Source organism: Bufo gargarizans, chromosome 3, assembly GCF_014858855.1.
Source record: "Bufo gargarizans isolate SCDJY-AF-19 chromosome 3, ASM1485885v1, whole genome shotgun sequence".
NCBI classification, from domain to species: Eukaryota; Metazoa; Chordata; class Amphibia; order Anura; family Bufonidae; genus Bufo; species Bufo gargarizans.
In genome coordinates this window covers 508,254,860-508,276,266 of record NC_058082.1, presented here as the reverse complement: position 1 = coordinate 508,276,266, position 21,407 = coordinate 508,254,860, and the positions used below count along the sequence as shown (strand labels likewise).

Here is a 21,407-nt window from a genome sequence, read left to right as displayed (position 1 = left end):
ATGTCGTTTTTTTTGCAAAATTTTACAGCTGAAAGTGAAAAATGTCATTTTTTTGCAAAGAAATCGTTACATTTTGATTAATAACAAAAAAAGTAAAAATGCCAGCAGCAATAAAATACCACCAAATGAAAGCTCCATTAGTGAGAAGAAAAGGAGGTAAAATTCATTTGGGTGGTAAGTTGCATGACCGAGCGATAAACGGTGAAAGGAGTGTAGTGCCGAAGTGTAAAAAGTGCTCTGGTCATGAAGGGGGTTTCATCTAGCGGGGCTGAAGTGGTTAAACAGCTGACCAGCAGCGGTGCCTATAGTCAGACCCTTACGATTTATAATATTGATGACCTATCCCATGGATAGCCAATCCTTATTAAAGTCCCTTATTGCAACCCCTTTAAACTTTACTCCTTTTACCAGAGTCACATGGTAATGGTCCCTGTCCCAGCATGCTCTGCTTCAGTTCCTGGTACAAGTCTTTCTTCTTAGCAACTTCCAGCATTCCTGCGCTGCCATCCAAACCATGAAACAATTGAAAGCCACAGCGCTGCAACTGAAAATGAAAATATTACATCAGTGATTATATGGTAGAGTAATAAAGAATGAAGAGGTTTCCTGGTTTCATGTAAATAAGGATTAATCATGGTATAATGGAAAGTGACTAATAATTTTGGTATCAATTTTCTACCATTTTCAAGGTCTCTGCTTGACGTCAGTGATAGGGAACATTCTTGCTCAAATCTCAAGACTGGAAACCCAGCTAACGGTTTGACACAATGGTATCCAGCCTAAACCACTCACAGAGGATATCCTAGTTCGGATACAATTGTGGCAAATTCTCATCAGAGGAATTTTCCATCCACTGACAGGGAGAAGAGATCTTGAGAGCCATGAGTAATTAACACAAAGTATACAGTATCAGAATGTTGCATAATTCAGCAATTAAAGGGGTTAACCTATGAATAACGTAAAAAAAAACGACAATTTCTAACGAAGCTAGAATCAGCCCTGTACCTCACATGGATCCAGAGATCTCCCCATTTATTGCTCTGCTAGATTTATATCCAGCTGGCAGCTCAAGGGGAGTGTCTTTTATCTGCTGCAGCTCAGGGGGCGTGTCTCAGCTAGTCATGTGATCTGGAGGCTGGACAGGGGAGTGTCGCCTGCCGAACTGTCACACTTGGGGGAGGGGCCTGGCTGCTGGTGCCTGCATCATGATCGACGTCACATTTCAGCGCGGTCAGTGATTGCGTGCACCGGTCGCTAGGCTACCGAGCATGCGCAATGGAGGACCGGGGATGCCGAGACGGACGCCATCACAGTACTTCGCTGTGTAAGTGTATTTCTTTTAATGTATGCGGCCGATTGACCGCCGTTTAGCACATTCAGGTGATCACTGTAATCAAAGCACAAGGCACTTTATGAACAAGGTTATGTATGCTTGTGATCGTTGGAAGATCATTGACTAAGTTTCACTGTGTATGTACACTAATTATCTGGTTATATTATATATATAATGAACTCACAATTAACTATGTAATTTTTTATGTATTTTATGTTTCTCACATAATTGATCATATTATTGTTAATCACTTTATTAATTGACTCACAAAGTATTGTGGGTATAAATGTAGATACTCTGACACCAATTGAGTTTAAAATCTGCAGCATGTCAAATATTAGTTGATGGAATTTTCAGGGCAAATGTCATCCTTTTTCAATGCAAAGTGTGAAATCTTGGTCAAATCTGCAAAGTAACTCATGTGGAATTTGGTGCAGAGTTGGAGTGAAAACAGCATGAAAATCCTCATGGAAAATCTGCATAAATTACATGGCCAAAAAATATGCATTTTAATCAGGGGCCATTTTTATGCATCTTAAAGGGAAACTCAAAAAAATGTGCCCTGCTGGAGCCTAGAAATTTTTTATTTTAGGCCATTGGAGTACGGGCCCCAAAAATTAGGCATTCACCTTGTGATTTTGATTCTGTGGCGGGAGGTACATTAGGCGGTCACTGGATAAAAATGTTACTGTAGGCCACTGGAGCAGGGGCCCCAAATATTTGGCATTCACCTGACACAAAAGAACTTGTGATTCTGTGGCTGGAGGTACATTAGGCGGTCACTGGATACAAATTTTACTGTAGGCTACTGGAGTACAGGCCCTAAAAATTCGGCATTTACCAGACAGAAAAGAACTTTGATAGCCGAAGTATGTTGTACGGATAAATAATTGCTCACCGAGCACTCACCCCACCTGATGGTATGTGATGTTCACACTAACTAGCGTGCGCTCAGGTGTAGGTGTTCCGGGCAAGTCGATACCTACGTAGCGGTAAGATTTTCTTGCAATTGCCTGCACTGTCTCTGTATTCTGCTCCGTGCACAGTTCTCGCAAGAATTTGGATTCAAATTCACGGGTGCAGATCGCTTTTTGCCTTCACTTTCCGAATTACTGAGGAGTCGTCTCACCCGATTAAATTATAGCGTTGAAATCACATGGCCACGCTTCAATTGGTTGTGGGATCTTGGATGCAATACTATATCAAAGCGTGCAGGCGGTCAGTATTCCAGCGCTAATACCAGATGCACTAATAAGCACATCTACTGATATAATTTATTTCGACAGGAACTTATCTTGCACCTTCCTCTACGATTTTTTTACGATTTATCAAATTTTAATCGAGTTCTAGTGTTTTAGTGTTATATGCTATATATTTTAAGTGATGTTATTATTGTGATACCCTGTACTATTAGTATTAAATAGTGTGCCTGCTCCATGATAGTTTGAGCGCTTGCCTTTCAAGTTTATTTTATCTAGTGTGCACGTATTGAATAGGGTGATCCAATTTTAGGTTTAAGCATCTATTTCATAGCCATAGGGGGTGAGCCATTCCATTATTTCTCCTCCAAGAAAATAACTTTGGCTGATGTGGCTGGAGATACATTAGGCGTTCACTGGATAAAAATTTTACTGTAGGCCAAAGGAGTACAGGCCCCAAAAATTTGGCATTCACCGGACACAAAAGAACTTGTGATTCTGTGACTGGAGGTATATTAGGTGGTCACTGGTTAAAAGTTTTACTGTAGGCTACTGGAGTACAGGCCCTAAAAATTTGGCATTCACCGAACAGAAAATAACTTTGGCTGATGTGGCTGGAGGTACATTAGGCGGTCACTGGATACAAATGTTACTGTGGGCTACTGGAGTAGAGGCACAAAAAATTAGGCATTCACCTGACACAAAAGAACTTGTGATTCTGTGGCTGGAGGTACATTAGGCGGTCACTTGATAAAAATTGCACTGTAGGCCACTGGAGTAGAGGCTCCAAAAATTAGGCATTCACCTGACAGAAGAGGCATTTTATGCCGCTACATATACATAAGACAAGGACCATTCTTTGTTCTGGGTGGTGGCAGATTTGTGTGGGCTGGCATGAACAAATTCAATTAGACATGGTCGTCACAGGTGTTGAATTCCTCCGAGATCCATGCCTCATTCATTTTTAGAAATGTGAGGTAGTCCACAGTGTCGTGAGCTAGGCGAGTGCGCTTATCTGCCATAATCCCCCACCTGCTGCGTTGAACGTCCTTTCGGACAGGACACTCGACGAGGGGCAAGCCAAGAGCTCCATGGCAAATTGTGCCAACTCTGGCCACAGGTCAAGCCTGCACACCCAGTAGTCCAGGGGTTTCTAGCTTCTCAGAGCGTTCCACATAACCCGATGTAGTCGGACACCTGTCAGTCTAGGAGTTCCCTGAGGCTGGATCCAGAGGGTGGCTGTCGAGCGGTTGGCTGCAAGAATGATCTCATATCCGTAGTGAACAACACATCTTCTCACCACCCTCTTCTTGCAGGCGCAACAGCAGAATGCAGCATCTCTCGCAACAAGGCCTGGAAATGCTGCATTCTGCCAGCCCTCTGCGATGCTGGTAACATGTCCGCCATTTTGTGTTTGTACTGGGGGTCTAAATACATTGCCACCCAGTACTGGTCCTGGCCCTTTATGCTTTTTATACGGGGGCCCTCAGCAGACACTGGAGCATGAAGGCCCCCATTTGCACTAAATTGGAAGTGGTGGAGCGCCCTGGCACCTGCTCATCGCCCAGGAGAATGTCGTTCTCGGTCTCCTCCCCCCAGCCACGAACAACACCATGGACCCCCAAAAAGTTTAAATTCCCCCCTCAAAGCTTTCTCTTCTTACTCCTCCTCCTCCTCCTCCTCCCCCCAGCCTCCTCTGACTCCTCGTCAGACTCCTGCTGACTTGTCTCAGATGGAGTAGGCCCCCTGGGAATTCATTCAGCATTGCGACTTACTCATCTTCTTGCTCCTGCTCCTCAATGGCTTGATCAATGACATGATGCAATGCACGCTCCAGAAAGAACGCTTAAGGTACGATGTCACTGATGGCACCCAGGCTGCGATCTCATCAAACGGCCGCAGAAGTCTGCATGTGTTGCGCATGAGCAGCCACTGGCGCGGTGAAAAGAAACCAAGCTCCCCAGAACCTGTCCTGCTGCAGAGTTCATACATGTAGTCGTTAATGGCCAGTTGCTGCTGGAGCAGCCTATCAAGCAATGCATATACAAGGTGGAGTTCCAGCGCATTGGGCTGTCACAAACTAGACGTCTGACGGGCAAGTGGTGTCACTGCTAAAAGTCAGAAAGACAAGCCATGGCCGTGTAAGATCTTCTAAAATGGCCAGAGATTCTCCTGGCCTGCCGCAAGATGTCCTGGACCCTGGGGTATTTGGCAACAAATCGCTGCACGACTAAGCTCAGGACGTGTGTCATTTTGCCCTGTTTTAGCGCACACAGCAGATTGGCACCGTTTTCGCACACCACTTTACCAACTGTCAAATTGAGCGGGGTTAGCCACTGATCGGACTGTGACCATAGCGCTAAAAGCAGTGCAGGACCGGTGTGGCTCTTGGCTTCCAGGCACAACATCCGCAGCACAGCATGGAAACGTCTCAGCTGGCGTGTCGAATAGGTTCTGGGGAGCTTGGGGGGCGCAGCGGAAGAGGCGGTAGCAGTGGAAAAGGAGGAGTCAGCCGAGGAGGAAATGGAGGATGGAGTAGGAGGAGGAGAAGAAGAAGAGGCAGGCCTGCATGCAATCGGTGGCAGTAACGCCAAATCCACACGAGAGCCACAGGTTACATGCTTGACGGCCGTCAGGAGGTTCGCCCAGTGGGCTGTAAAAGTTATGTACCTTCCCTGCCTGTGTTTGTTAGACCACATGTCTGTGGTCAGATGTATCTTGGCACCGACACGGTGTGCCAGAGATATATTCACTTGCCGCTGAACGTGGCCATATAGGTCTGGGATGCCCTTCTGGGAGAAATATTTACTTCCAGGGACCTTCAATTGCGGTGTGCCAATGGCCACAAATTTTCTAAAGGCCTCCGAGTCCACCAGTTTATATAGCAGTAGTTTGTGGACTAGCAGTTCCGATAAGCCAGCGGTCAGCCGTTGGGCAATAGGGTTATCCAGCGCAATTATCTTTTTACGTTTAAACATTTGGCCCATGGAATCCTGCTGGGCCGGGAGTGTGGCTTTGTGGGTTCTGATGGTGTTGCTCCCACTGGGCTCTGTGATGGGAGGCCAGGTGCCTTTTTAAGGCAGTCGTCCCTAGGTGAGTGTTGGACTTACCGTGACTTATGAGTAGGGATGAGCGAACTCGAACTGTATAGTTCGGGTTCGTACCGAATTTTGGGGTGTCCGTGACACGGACCCGAACCCGGACATTTTCGTAAAAGTCCGGGTTCGGGTTCGGTGTTCGTCGCTTTCTTCGCGCTTTTGTGACGCTTTCTTGGCGCTTTTTGAAAGGCTGCAAAGCAGCCAATCAACAAGCGTCATACTACTTGCCCCAAGAGGCCATCACAGCCATGCCTACTATTGGCATGGCTGTGATTGGCCAGAGCACCATGTGACCCAGCCTCTATTTAAGCTGGAGTCACATAGCGCCGCCCGTCACTCTGCTCTGATTAGCGTAGGGAGAGGTTGCGGCTGCGACAGTAGGGCGAGATTAGGCAGATTAACTCCTCCAAAGGACTTGATTAACTGATCGATCTGCAGCTGTGGATCATTGAGCTGCTGATCCTCAATTGCTCACTGTTTTTAGGCTGCCCAGACCGTTTGTCAGTCACATTTTTCTGGGGTGATCGGCGGCCATTTTGTGTCTTGTGGTGCGCCAGCACAAGCTGCGACCAAGTGCATTTAACCCTCAATGGTGTGGTTGTTTTTTGGCTAAAGCCTACATCAGGGTGAAGCTGTCACACCAAGTGCATTTAACCAGCAATAGTCTGTTCATTTTTTGGCCATATACAAAATCAGGGGCAAGCTGCGCCTGTCACCAAGTGCATTTAACCCTCAATGGTGTGGTTGTTTTTTGGCTAAAGCCTACATCAGGGTGAAGCTGTCACACCAAGTGCATTTAACCAGCAATAGTCTGTTCATTTTTTGGCCATATACTAAATCAGGGGCAAGCTGCGCCTGTCACCAAGTGCATTTAACCCTCAATGGTGTGGTTGTTTTTTGGCTAAAGCCTACATCAGGGTGAAGCTGTCACACCAAGTGCATTTAACCAGCAATAGTCTGTTTATTTTTTGGCCATATCCCAGTCTAATTCTGTCACTAAATCCATACCGGTCACCCAGCGCCTAAATACTAGGCCTCAAATTTATATCCCGCTAAATCTGTCCTTAGTGCTGTAGCTGGGCGAGTTATTTAGTGTCCGTTCAAGCACATTTCTTGTTCTGGGTTGAAATACAATTCCCAATTTAGCAATTTCATAATTTAGTGGTTTCTGCTATATCAGAGCTATTTGAAATCTATCCCTAAAAGGGTATATAATATTCAAGGTGCACATTGGGTCATTCAGAATAACTTCACACACACCCGCTACTGTGTATTTCCAAGTCTAATTCTGGCACTAAACCCATACCTGTCACCCAGCGCCTAAATACTAGGCCTCAAATTTATATCCCGCTAAATCTGTCCTTAGTGCTGTAGCTGGGCGAGTTATTTAGTGTCCGTTCAAGCACATTTCTTGTTCTGGGTTGAAATACAATTCCCAATTTAGCAATTTCATAATTTAGTGGTTTCTGCTATATCAGAGCTATTTGAAATCTATCCCTAAAAGGGTATATAATATTCAAGGTGCACATTGGGTCATTCAGAATAACTTCACACACACCCGCTACTGTGTATTTCCAAGTCTAATTCTGGCACTAAACCCATACCTGTCACCCAGCGCCTAAATACTAGGCCTCAAATTTATATCCCGCTAAATCTGTCCTTAGTGCTGTAGCTGGGCGAGTTATTTAGTGTCCGTTCAAGCACATTTCTTGTTCTGGGTTGAAATACAATTCCCAATTTAGCAATTTCATAATTTAGTGGTTTCTGCTATATCAGAGCTATTTGAAATCTATCCCTAAAAGGGTATATAATATTCAAGGTGCACATTGGGTCATTCAGAATAACTTCACACACACCCGCTACTGTGTATTTCCAAGTCTAATTCTGGCACTAAACCCATACCTGTCACCCAGCGCCTAAATACTAGGCCTCAAATTTATATCCCGCTAAATCTGTCCTTAGTGCTGTAGCTGGGCGAGTTATTTAGTGTCCGTTCAAGCACATTTCTTGTTCTGGGTTGAAATACAATTCCCAATTTAGCAATTTCATAATTTAGTGGTTTCTGCTATATCAGAGCTATTTGAAATCTATCCCTAAAAGGGTATATAATATTCAAGGTGCACATTGGGTCATTCAGAATAACTTCACACACACCCGCTACTGTGTATTTCCAAGTCTAATTCTGGCACTAAACCCATACCTGTCACCCAGCGCCTAAATACTAGGCCTCAAATTTATATCCCGCTAAATCTGTCCTTAGTGCTGTAGCTGGGCGAGTTATTTAGTGTCCGTTCAAGCACATTTCTTGTTCTGGGTTGAAATACAATTCCCAATTTAGCAATTTCATAATTTAGTGGTTTCTGCTATATCAGAGCTATTTGAAATCTATCCCTAAAAGGGTATATAATATTCAAGGTGCACATTGGGTCATTCAGAATAACTTCACACACACCCGCTACTGTGTATTTCCAAGTCTAATTCTGGCACTAAACCCATACCTGTCACCCAGCGCCTAAATACTAGGCCTCAAATTTATATCCCGCTAAATCTGTCCTTAGTGCTGTAGCTGGGCGAGTTATTTAGTGTCCGTTCAAGCACATTTCTTGTTCTGGGTTGAAATACAATTCCCAATTTAGCAATTTCATAATTTAGTGGTTTCTGCTATATCAGAGCTATTTGAAATCTATCCCTAAAAGGGTATATAATATTCAAGGTGCACATTGGGTCATTCAGAATAACTTCACACACACCCGCTACTGTGTATTTCCAAGTCTAATTCTGGCACTAAACCCATACCTGTCACCCAGCGCCTAAATACTAGGCCTCAAATTTATATCCAGCTAAATCTGTCCCTAGTGCTGTAGCTGGGCGAGTTATTTAGTGTCCGTTCAAGCACATTTCTTGTTCTGGGTTGAAATACAATTCCCAATTTAGCAATTTCATAATTTAGTGGTTTCTGCTATATCAGAGCTATTTCAAATCTATCCCTAAAAGGGTATATAATATTCAAGGTGCACATTGGGTCATTCAGAATAACTTCACACACACCCGCTACTGTGTATTTCCAAGTCTAATTCTGGCACTAAACCCATACCTGTCACCCAGCGCCTAAATACTAGGCCTCAAATTTATATCCCGCTAAATCTGTCCTTAGTGCTGTAGCTGGGCGAGTTATTTAGTGTCCGTTCAAGCACATTTCTTGTTCTGGGTTGAAATACAATTCCCAATTTAGCAATTTCATAATTTAGTGGTTTCTGCTATATCAGAGCTATTTGAAATCTATCCCTAAAAGGGTATATAATATTCAAGGTGCACATTGGGTCATTCAGAATAACTTCACACACACCCGCTACTGTGTATTTCCAAGTCTAATTCTGGCACTAAACCCATACCTGTCACCCAGCGCCTAAATACTAGGCCTCAAATTTATATCCCGCTAAATCTGTCCTTAGTGCTGTAGCTGGGCGAGTTATTTAGTGTCCGTTCAAGCACATTTCTTGTTCTGGGTTGAAATACAATTCCCAATTTAGCAATTTCATAATTTAGTGGTTTCTGCTATATCAGAGCTATTTGAAATCTATCCCTAAAAGGGTATATAATATTCAAGGTGCACATTGGGTCATTCAGAATAACTTCACACACACCCGCTACTGTGTATTTCCAAGTCTAATTCTGGCACTAAACCCATACCTGTCACCCAGCGCCTAAATACTAGGCCTCAAATTTATATCCCGCTAAATCTGTCCCTAGTGCTGTAGCTGGGCGAGTTATTTAGTGTCCGTTCAAGCACATTTCTTGTTCTGGGTTGAAATACAATTCCCAATTTAGCAATTTCATAATTTAGTGGTTTCTGCTATATCAGAGCTATTTGAAATCTATCCCTAAAAGGGTATATAATATTCAAGGTGCACATAGGGTCATTCAGAATAACTTCACACACCCGCTACTGTGCATTTCCAAATCTAATTCTGTCACTAAACCCATACCTGTCACCCAGCGCCTAAATACTAGGCCTCAAATTTATATCCCGCTAAATCTCTCGTTACCGCTGTCCTGTTGTGGCTAGGAAAGTTATTTAGTGTCCGTCAAAGCACATTTTTTGTTCTGGGTTGAAATACAATTCCCAATTTAGCAATTTCATAATTTAGTCGTTTCTGCTATATCAGAGCTATTTGAAATCTATCCCTAAAAGGGTAGATCATATTGAAGGTGCACATAGGGTCATTCAGAATAACTTCACACACACGCTTCTGTGCATTTCCAAGTCTAATTCTGTCACTAAATCCATACCGGTCACCCAGCGCCTAAATACTAGGCCTCAAATTTATATCCCGCTGAATTTGAATACAATACATTGGGCCAAATAATATATTTGTTGTTGTGGTGAACCATAACAATGAGAAAAACATCTAGTAAGGGACGCGGACGTGGACATGGTCGTGGTGGTGTTAGTGGACCCTCTGGTGCTGGGAGAGGACGTGGCCGTTCTGCCACATCCACACGTCCTAGTGTACCAACTACCTCAGGTCCCAGTAGCCGCCAGAATTTACAGCGATATATGGTGGGGCCCAATGCCGTTCTAAGGATGGTAAGGCCTGAGCAGGTACAGGCATTAGTCAATTGGGTGGCCGACAGTGGATCCAGCACGTTCACATTATCTCCCACCCAGTCTTCTGCAGAAAGCGCACAGATGGCGCCTGAAAACCAACCCCATCAGTCTGTCACATCACCCCCATGCATACCAGGGAAACTGTCTCAGCCTCAAGTTATGCAGCAGTCTCTTATGCTGTTTGAAGACTCCGCTGGCAGGGTTTCCCAAGGGCATCCACCTAGCCCTTCCCCAGCGGTGAAAGACATAGAATGCACTGACGCACAACCACTTATGTTTCCTGATGATGAGGACATGGGAATACCACCTCAGCATGTCTCTGATGATGACGAAACACAGGTGCCAACTGCTGCGTCTTTCTGCAGTGTGCAGACTGAACAGGAGGTCAGGGATCAAGACTGGGTGGAAGACGATGCAGGGGACGATGAGGTCCTAGACCCCACATGGAATGAAGGTCGTGCCACTGACTTTCACAGTTCGGAGGAAGAGGCAGTGGTGAGACCGAGCCAACAGCGTAGCAAAAGAGGGAGCAGTGGGCAAAAGCAGAACACCCGCCGCCAAGAGACTCCGCCTGCTACTGACCGCCGCCATCTGGGACCGAGCACCCCAAAGGCAGCTTCAAGGAGTTCCCTGGCATGGCACTTCTTCAAACAATGTGCTGACGACAAGACCCGAGTGGTTTGCACGCTGTGCCATCAGAGCCTGAAGCGAGGCATTAACGTTCTGAACCTGAGCACAACCTGCATGACCAGGCACCTGCATGCAAAGCATGAACTGCAGTGGAGTAAACACCTTAAAACCAAGGAAGTCACTCAGGCTCCCCCTGCTACCTCTTCTGCTGCTGCCGCCTCGGCCTATTCTGCTGCTGCCGCCTCGGCCTCTTCCTCCGCCTCTGGAGGAACGTTGGCACCTGCCGCCCAGCAAACAGGGGATGTACCACCAACACCACCACCACCACCTCCGTCACCAAGCGTCTCAACCATGTCACACGCCAGCGTTCAGCTCTCCATCTCACAAACATTTGATAGAAAGCGTAAATTCCCACCTAGCCACCCTCGATCCCTGGCCCTGAATGCCAGCATTTCTAAACTACTGGCCTATGAAATGCTGTCATTTAGGCTGGTGGACACAGACAGCTTCAAACAGCTCATGTCGCTTGCTGTCCCACAGTATGTTGTTCCCAGCCGCCACTACTTCTCCAAGAGAGCCGTGCCTTCCCTGCACAACCAAGTATCCGATAAAATCAAGTGTGCACTGCGCAACGCCATCTGTGGCAAGGTCCACCTAACCACAGATACGTGGACCAGTAAGCACGGCCAGGGACGCTATATCTCCCTAACTGCACACTGGGTAAATGTAGTGGCAGCTGGGCCCCAGGCGGAGAGCTGTTTGGCGCACGTCCTTCCGCCGCCAAGGATCGCAGGGCAACATTCTTTGCCTCCTGTTGCCACCTCCTCCTTCTCGGCTTCCTCCTCCTCTTCTTCCACCTGCTCATCCAGTCAGCCACACACCTTCACCACCAACTTCAGCACAGCCCGGGGTAAACGTCAGCAGGCCATTCTGAAACTCATATGTTTGGGGGACAGGCCCCACACCGCACAGGAGTTGTGGCGGGGTATAGAACAACAGACCGACGAGTGGTTGCTGCCGGTGAGCCTCAAGCCCGGCCTGGTGGTGTGTGATAATGGGCGAAATCTCGTTGCAGCTCTGGGACTAGCCAATTTGACGCACATCCCTTGCTTGGCGCATGTGCTGAATTTGGTGGTGCAGAAGTTCATTCACAACTACCCCGACATGTCAGAGCTGCTGCATAAAGTGCGGGCCGTCTGTTCGCGCTTCCGGCGTTCACATCCTGCTGCTGCTCGCCTGTCTGCGCTACAGCGTAACTTCGGCCTTCCCGCTCACCGCCTCATATGCGACGTGCCCACCAGGTGGAACTCCACCTTGCACATGCTGGACAGACTGTGCGAGCAGCAGCAGGCCATAGTGGAGTTTCAGCTGCAGCACGCACGGGTCAGTCGCACTACAGAACAGCACCACTTCACCACCAATGACTGGGCCTCCATGCGAGACCTGTGTGCCCTGTTGCGCTGTTTCGAGTACTCCACCAACATGGCCAGTGGCGATGACACCGTTATCAGCGTTACAATACCACTTCTATGTCTCCTTGAGAAAACACTTAGGGCGATGATGGAAGAGGAGGTGGCCCAGGAGGAGGAGGAGGAGGAGGAGGAAGAGGAGTCATTTTTAGCACTTTCAGGCCAGTCTCTTCGAAGTGACTCAGAGGGAGGTTTTTGGCAACAGCAGAGGCCAGGTACAAATGTGGCCAGCCAGGGCCCACTACTGGAGGACGAGGATGAGGAGGAGGTGGAGGAGGATGAGGATGAAGCATGGTCACAGCGGGGTGGCACCCAACGCAGCTCGGGTCCATCACTGGTGCGTGGCTGGGGGGAAAGGCAGGACGATGACGATACGCCTCCCACAGAGGACAGCTTGTCCTTACCCCTGGGCAGCCTGGCACACATGAGCGACTACATGCTGCAGTGCCTGCGCAACGACAGCAGAGTTGCCCACATTTTAACCTGTGCGGACTACTGGGTTGCCACCCTGCTGGATCCACGCTACAAAGACAATGTGCCCACCTTACTTCCTGCACTGGAGCGTGATAGGAAGATGCGCGAGTACAAGCGCACGTTGGTAGACGCGCTACTGAGAGCATTCCCAAATGTCACAGGGGAACAAGTGGAAGCCCAAGGCCAAGGCAGAGGAGGAGCAAGAGGTCGCCAAGGCAGCTGTGTCACGGCCAGCTCCTCTGAGGGCAGGGTTAGCATGGCAGAGATGTGGAAAACTTTTGTCAACACGCCACAGCTAACTGCACCACCACCTGATACGCAACGTGTTAGCAGGAGGCAACATTTCACTAACATGGTGGAACAGTACGTGTGCACACCCCTCCACGTACTGACTGATGGTTCGGCCCCATTCAACTTCTGGGTCTCTAAATTGTCCACGTGGCCAGAGCTAGCCTTTTATGCCTTGGAGGTGCTGGCCTGCCCGGCAGCCAGCGTTTTGTCTGAACGTGTATTCAGCACGGCAGGGGGCGTCATTACAGACAAACGCAGCCGCCTGTCTACAGCCAATGTGGACAAGCTGACGTTCATAAAAATGAACCAGGCATGGATCCCACAGGACCTGTCCGTCCCTTGTCCAGATTAGACATTAACTACCTCCCCATAACCATATATTATTGGACTCCAGGGCACTTCCTCATTCAATCCTATTTTTATTTTCATTTTACCATTATATTGCGAGGCTACCCAAAGTTGAATGAACCTCTCCTCTGCCTGTGTGCTAGGCCTAAATATATGCCAATGGACTGTTGCAGTGGTGGCTGACGTGAAGCCTCATTCTCTGCTATGACATGCAGACTGATTCTCTGCTGACATGAAGACAGATTCTCTGTTACGGGACCTCCCTCCTCTGCCTGGGTGCTGGGCCTAAATATATGCCAATGGACTGTTGCAGTGGTGGCTGACATGAAGCCTGATTCTCTGCTATGACATGCAGACTAATTCTCTGCTGACATGAAGCCAGATTGTCTGTTACGGGACCTCTCTCCTCTGCCTGGGTGCTGGGCCTAAATTTATGACAATGGACTGTTGCAGTGGTGGCTGACGTGAAGCCTGATTCTCTGCTATGACATGCAGACTGATTCTCTGCTGACATGAAGCCAGATTGTCTGTTACGGGACCTCTCTGCTCTGCCTGTGTGCTAGGCCTAAATATATGCCAATGGACTGTTGCAGTGGTGGCTGACGTGAAGCCTCATTCTCTGCTATGACATGCAGACTGATTCTCTGCTGACATGAAGCCAGATTGTCTGTTACGGGACCTCTCTGCTCTGCCTGTGTGCTAGGCCTAAATATATGCCAATGGACTGTTGCAGTGGTGGCTGACGTGAAGCCTGATTCTCTGCTATGACATGCAGACTGATTCTCTGCTGACATGAAGCCAGATTGTCTGTTACGGGACCTCTCTGCTCTGCCTGTGTGCTAGGCCTAAATATATGCCAATGGACTGTTGCAGTGGTGGGTGACGTGAAGCCTCATTCTCTGCTATGACATGCAGACTGATTCTCTGCTGACATGAAGACAGATTCTCTGTTACGGGACCTCCCTCCTCTGCCTGGGTGCTGGGCCTAAATATATGCCAATGGACTGTTGCAGTGGTGGCTGACATGAAGCCTGATTCTCTGCTATGACATGCAGACTAATTCTCTGCTGACATGAAGCCAGATTGTCTGTTACGGGACCTCTCTCCTCTGCCTGGGTGCTGGGCCTAAATTTATGACAATGGACTGTTGCAGTGGTGGCTGACGTGAAGCCTGATTCTCTGCTATGACATGCAGACTGATTCTCTGCTGACATGAAGCCAGATTGTCTGTTACGGGACCTCTCTGCTCTGCCTGTGTGCTAGGCCTAAATATATGCCAATGGACTGTTGCAGTGGTGGCTGACGTGAAGCCTCATTCTCTGCTATGACATGCAGACTGATTCTCTGCTGACATGAAGCCAGATTGTCTGTTACGGGACCTCTCTGCTCTGCCTGTGTGCTAGGCCTAAATATATGCCAATGGACTGTTGCAGTGGTGGCTGACGTGAAGCCTCATTCTCTGCTATGACATGCAGACTGATTCTCTGCTGACATGAAGCCAGATTCTCTGTTACGGGACCTCTCTCCTCTGCCTGTGTGTGTGCTGGGCCTAAATATATGCCAATGGACTGTTGCAGTGGTGGCTGACGTGAAGCCTGATTCTCTGCTATGACATGCAGACTGATTCTCTGCTGACATGAAGCCAGATTGTCTGTTACGGGACCTCTCTCCTCTGCCTGTGTGTGTGCTGGGCCTAAATATATGCCAATGGACTGTTGCAGTGGTGGCTGACGTGAAGCCTCATTCTCTGCTATGACATGCAGACTAATTCTCTGCTGACATGAAGACAGATTCTCTGTTACGGGACCTCTCTCCTCTGCCTGGGTGCCGGGGCCTAAATATCTGAGAATGGACTGTTCCAGTGGTGGGTGACGGGAAGCCAGATTCTCTGCTATGGAACCTCTCTCCAATTGATTTTGGTTAATTTTTATTTATTTAATTTTTATTTTAATTCATTTCCCTATCCACATTTGTTTGCAGGGGATTTACCTACATGTTGCTGCCTTTTGCAGCCCTCTAGCTCTTTCCTGGGCTGTTTTACAGCCTTTTTAGTGCCGAAAAGTTCGGGTCCCCATTGACTTCAATGGGGTTCGGGTTCGGGACGAAGTTCGGATCGGGTTCGGATCCCGAACCCGAACATTTCCGGGATGTTCGGCCGAACTTCTCGAACCCGAACATCCAGGTGTTCGCTCAACTCTACTTATGAGTTGACAGCACAGCCTGCACTGTGGAGCCATGTGCCAGCGTCCTGGAAGCGCAAGAAGTGACCGTTCATGGTGGATGGCTAGCTCCAGATACATTTGCAGTCTGCTTTTTACCTCCTGTGCCATGCGAGCTGTGCCATGCGAGCTGTGCCAGCTTCTCCCCCTTCTCCTCCCTCTCTGCTGCTCCATCTCTCCCTCTGAACTCCCCCCTCCTCTTCCTCTCTTGTGGGCACCCACATGATGTCCATCGACATGTCATCATTCTCACCTTCACCACCACTGACATTTGAGATTTCAGAGTAGGCAGCAACAGCGGGGATCTCCCTCCTTGGGCTGATCTGGGTACTGTCGGCAGACCGCAGGGGGACGGCCGTTGCTACCTCCTCTTCATCATCCGATGTCAAGAATGGCTGCGCATCGGTAAGGTCTGGGAATGGAAGGAAAAATATTTACTCTGACTCGTATGGAGGGGCTATGATAATGGTGGTGGTGGAGGATTTGGGGGTGCACACAGCTAAGAGTGAAGAGGGTGCAGATACAGAGGATGAGTAGCGTGCAGAAGCAGAAGGGTGAGTGAGCCACTCAACCAACTCTGGTGCGTTCTTTGAAGTAATCGAATGCTCTTTCTCCAACTTCCCACTTAGGCTCCTGCCTGGTGCACCTGCCTGACCCCTACCACCCCTGTGGAATGGCATGCCTCTTCCTCTGCCTGTCATTTTGAAAATGACCCTGTGCCTAAGTCCCTAGAGAAGAGCAGTATTTGTAGAAGCAGATATATTACAGGCCTCAATCAATATTTGGTGGAAGCAGGTATATCTAACCCTTTAATCAGTCTTTTGTGGAAGCAGGTATAACACACCCCTCAATCAGTTTTTTGGGGGGGCAACTGGTATATCACACCGTTGCAATTAGTTGTTCAAATAGCGTTTGTCCCTCTATATAGCTGTGGTTTCGCAGCAGAACTGCACACAACTGCTGCACAGTTCAAATGCACTATATAGAAAATATATTATAGGTATATAATACCCCTACCTCAATCAGTTTTTTTTTGGGGGGGGGGGGGGGGCAACTGGTACTTCACACTCATTGCAATTAGTTGTTCCAGTAGCATTTGTTCCTCTGTATAGCTGTGGTATCGCAGCAGAACCACACACAACTGCTGCACAGTACAAATGCACTATAATATACTTTCTATGTTAGAAAATATATTATAAGTATATCACACCCCTCAGTATATCACACCTATAGATAGCACACCTATACCAGTCCTTAAAAGGACTTTTGTGGCCCTATTAGCTGGCGTTTGACATCCCTAACAGTCTGTTCCTGCTCCACAAAGCAACCACTCCCTACACTGACTGTTATAGGGTGGGGGTGTCCATGTGCTGAAACGTCTCAATTGGCTGTCCTGTCTCACCTGATGAATGTGTCATGGGTTAAAGTTCGGCGCAATGCAAAAGAATATGGCGCGCGTTAACATCGTCATATGTTTGCATGTTCGGCGGATCGCGAAAGCATAAAGTTCACTACGAACCCACTGCCGGCTCGACCGCAAGGCCATCAGTATGCATTCTGTATTTTGCAGACTGGAACAGCTGGCCCTTAATAGAACAGTCCTATCCTTGTCCATAATGAGTAACTTTCCTTTTTTTTTTTTTTTACCTATTGAAATGAATGCTTCCGCGTACAGTCCACACAAAAAAAATAAGAAAAGAAATGGAACAGATACGGAAAGAAAATGTTTGTGTGCATGGGCCCAAAGTATAATGCACAACACTGGGACATTTATCAAAACTGGTGCAAAGGAAAACTGTCTTAGTTGCCTATAAGCAACCAATCAGATTCCACCTTTCATTTTTCAGAGCTCCTTTAGAAAATGAAAGGTGGAATATGATTGGTTGCAATGGGCAACTAAGACAGTTTTCCCTTTGCGCCAGTTTTGATAAATCTCCCCCACTAACTTATCATACGAACAGTAAGCTGAGACTGTAATACTCATTCAACTTGTAATCATCTTGTAATCATGTTATCCCAAGGACCCTTCCATCGCTTATGTTTGATGAACCAGGCAGTTAACTTCACTTTTCCCACGATAATACCGCACATTTCTACATCAGTGACCATCCTAAATGTTAGACACAGATGATAAAGGTGACGTGTGGACGCTATTATTTTTATAAAAATCAATCATTAGTTCAGGGATTGTCCCAGTAAATGTACAACAGAGGTCTGGGATCAGTCAGCTGAGACAAGGGGCAGTTATGGCTGGGTAACTTACTGCTATTATAAATGATCTCTTATTTAAGTTAGTCACCAGGGAAGTCACTGTTATACCAGGCACAATGTTTGGTAGAGCTAGATCATCTGAACATAATGATACCTTTTACTTAGTCATCCTTTGAGCATTTAAGTGCACTGAGGGCAGACCCACGTCTCTCTGTGCACCCTTGTACCTCCTACTTTTACTTGCTATAACGGAAACGAAAAGGAACACTGTTCGTTTTAATCTGTCCGAATGTAGTTGAATGGAGAATAACAAATGGAAGCCAGCATTCCGTCTGGTTTCCGTTATTTTAGGCGGAAAAAAAAGTCCTGTCTGCAGTTGTGCCAACAAAATATTATGTGTCATCATTAGGGTTCAGCGAACACCTGGAAGTTCGTGTTCGCCGGGTCCGGCCGAACTTCGCCGCAAAGTTCAGGTTCGGGACCCGAACTTGACCCCAAACCCGAACTCCTTTGAAGTCAATGGGGACCCAAACTTTGGGGCACTAAAATGGCTCTAAAAAAGTCATAGAAAGGGCTAGAGGGCTGCAAAAGGAAGCAAAATAGGGGAAAGAGCAGGACAATTTCCCTGCAAACAAATGTGGATAGGGAAATTAATTAAAATAAAATAGAATTAAAAAAATATTAATATTGATCTTGAACTAGTAGGCAGAGGTCAAAGTGGAGTAGGAGGTTGATGTGGCGGTGGACGTGGCGGTGTAGGTAGGAGCAGTGGTGGGGGCTGAGGAGGAGGTAGCCAACACTATTTTTGAAGTTTTTTTATTAATTTTTAAATTTTTTATAAATTTGGGAAGGCCCCAAAACATTGGGAAATATAAAAAAGAGAAAGTGCGCTGGAGTATAACAATGGCTGGGTGCGGCCGGTATACTTGTCTATTCTGCACAATGTACGGACAAGTCCTGTGGGACCCATGCCTGGTTCATTTTAATGAACGTGAGCTTGTCCACATTGGCTGTGGACAGGTGGCTGCGCTTGTCTGTGATCACCCCCCCTGCCGTGCTGAACACATGTTCACACAATACACTGGCCGCAGGGCAGGCCAACACCTCCAAGGCGTAAAGGGCAAGCTCAGGCCATGTGCCCAATTTGGAGACCCAGAAGTTGAATGGGGCAGACCCATCAGTCAGTACGTGTAGGCGTGTGCGCACGTACTGTTCCACCATGTTGCTGAAACGCTGCCTCCTGCTAAGACGTTCCATATCAGCTGGTGGTGCTGGTTGTTGTGGCGTGCTGACAAAGCTTTTCCACATTTCGACAATGCTAACCCTCCCTACTGTGGTGCCGGCGGTGCCCCTGCTGCGTTGGCGACTTCTTTCTCCTTCTCTGCCTTTGTCTTTTTCTTCCACTAAGCCCCAGGTGTCAGGTCGGAATGTCACCAGTAGCGTGTCTACCAGCGTGCGCTTGTACTCGTGCATCTTCCGATCACGCTCCAGTGACTTAATTAAGGATGGCACGTTGACCTTGCAGCGGGGATCCAGCAGTGTGGCCACCTAGTAATCAGCACTGGTTAGAATGTGGGCAACTTGTCGGTCATTGCTCAGGCACTGCAGCATGTAGTTGCTCATGTGGTGCCCCAGGCTGCTCAGAGGCAACAACAAGCTGTACTCTGTAGGAGGTGTATCATCTGTGTCCTCTGTATCCCCCCAGCCACGCTCCAGTGATGCCAATGAGCTGCTTTGGGAGGCCACCCTGCTGTGAACACGGTTCCTCCTCATCATCCTCCTCCTCCTCATCATCCTCCTCTTCCTCATCCTCCAGAAACTGCCATGGCTGGACAGTTGTGTACCTGGCCTCTGTTGGTGCAGGAAGCCACCCTCCGAGCCACTTGTGAATGACTGGCCTGATAAGAGTTTTAAATGATCCCTCTTCCTCTTCCATCATCGCCCGAAGCGTTTTTTCAAGGCGACATAGAAGTGGGCTAGTAACGCTGAGGACTGCGTCATCGGCACTGGCCATGTTGGTGGAGTACTCGAAGCAGCACAACACGGCACACACGTTCCACATGGAGGCCCACTCGTTGGTGGTGAAGTGGTGCTGTTCCGCAGAGCGACTCACCCGTGCGTGCTGCAGCTGAAAGTCCACTATCACCTGCTGCTGCTTGCACAGTCTCTCCAGCATGTGCAAGGGGGAGTTCCACCTTGTGGGTACGTCGCATATGAGGCGGTGAGTGGGAAGGCCGAAATTACGCTGCATCACAGACATGCGAGCAGCAGCAGGGTGAGAACGCCGAAAGAGCGCACAGACGGACTGCACTTTCTGCAACAGCTCTGACATATCGGGGTAATTTTTGTTAGGAACCTCTGGACCACCAAATTCAGCACATGCGCCAGGCAATGGATGTGCGGCAAACTGGCTAGGCCCAGAGCTGCTACGAGATTTCGCCCATTATCGCACACCACCAGGCCGGGCTTGAGGTTCAATGGCACCAACCACTCATCGGTCTGTTGTTCCATACCCGTCCACAGCTCCTGCGTGGTGTGGGTTTTTCCCCCCAAACAGATGAGTTTCAAAACAGCCTGTTGTCGTTTCCCCCTGGCTGTGCTGAAGTTGGTAGTGAAGGTGTTAGGCTGACCAGATGAGGAGGCGGTAGAGGAGGACGCAGATTAGGAGGAGGAAGCAACAGGAGGCACATCCTGCAATCCTCTTTGGCGGAAGGTCATGCGACAAACTGCTATCCGTCTCAGGCCCAGCCGCCACTGCATTTAACTAGTGTGCAGATAGGGAGATATAACGTCCCTTCCCGTGCTTACTGGTCCACGTATCGGTGGTTATGTGGACCTTACCACAGATGGCGTTGCGCAGTGCACACCTAATTTTGTCTGCCACTAGGTTGTGCAGGGCGGGGATGACTCGCCTGGAAAAGTAGTGGCGGCTGGTAACCATGTACTGTGGGACAGCCACCGCCATAAGTTTTTTTTAAGTTTCCGTCTCCACCCGATGGAATGAAAGCATTTCAAAGGCCAGGAATTTTGAAATGCTGGCATTCAGGGCCAGGGATGGCGGGTGGGTAGGGGGGTACTTTCTCTTTCTCTCCAGTGTTTGGGAGATGGACAGCTGAATGCTTCCATGGGACATTGTGGCGATGCTTGGTAACGGTGACAGACGTGGTGACGTTGCTGCCACATCCTCTGTTTGCGGGGTGGCAGGTGCCACTCCAGGGGGGGGGGGGGAGAAACCGAGACAGCAGCAGAAGGGGGACCAGGAGGAGCCTGAGATCTTTTCTGGTTTTTGAGGTGTTTGCTTCACTGCAGCTCGTGCTTTGCATTTAGATGCCAGGTCATGCACATAGTGCTCAGCATTTATGACTCGCTTCAGGCTTTGATTGCACTCACGTTTTGTCATCAGCACATTGTCTGAAGAACTGCCACGCCAGGGAACTCCCTGGTGCTGGCTTTGGTGTGCTCAGTCCCTGGGTGCGGTGGGCAGTAGCAGGCATACTTGCCAGGGGACGGCCACTCTGCTTTTGCA

The 21,407-nt window shown here is 47.7% G+C and overlaps 1 protein-coding gene across 4 annotated transcripts in view; it reads right to left on the bottom strand.

Annotated features, from left to right (window-relative positions):
* METTL27 (methyltransferase like 27) overlaps positions 1–21,407 on the bottom strand; it is an 87,312-nt gene that overhangs the window by 18,490 nt on the left and 47,415 nt on the right. For all 4 annotated transcript variants that reach the window (XM_044283934.1, XM_044283931.1, XM_044283933.1 and 1 more), the window contains one exon: positions 409–544. In XM_044283934.1, coding sequence (XP_044139869.1) covers positions 409–544 — 136 coding nt within the window. The remainder of the gene's footprint in view (positions 1–408; positions 545–21,407) is intronic.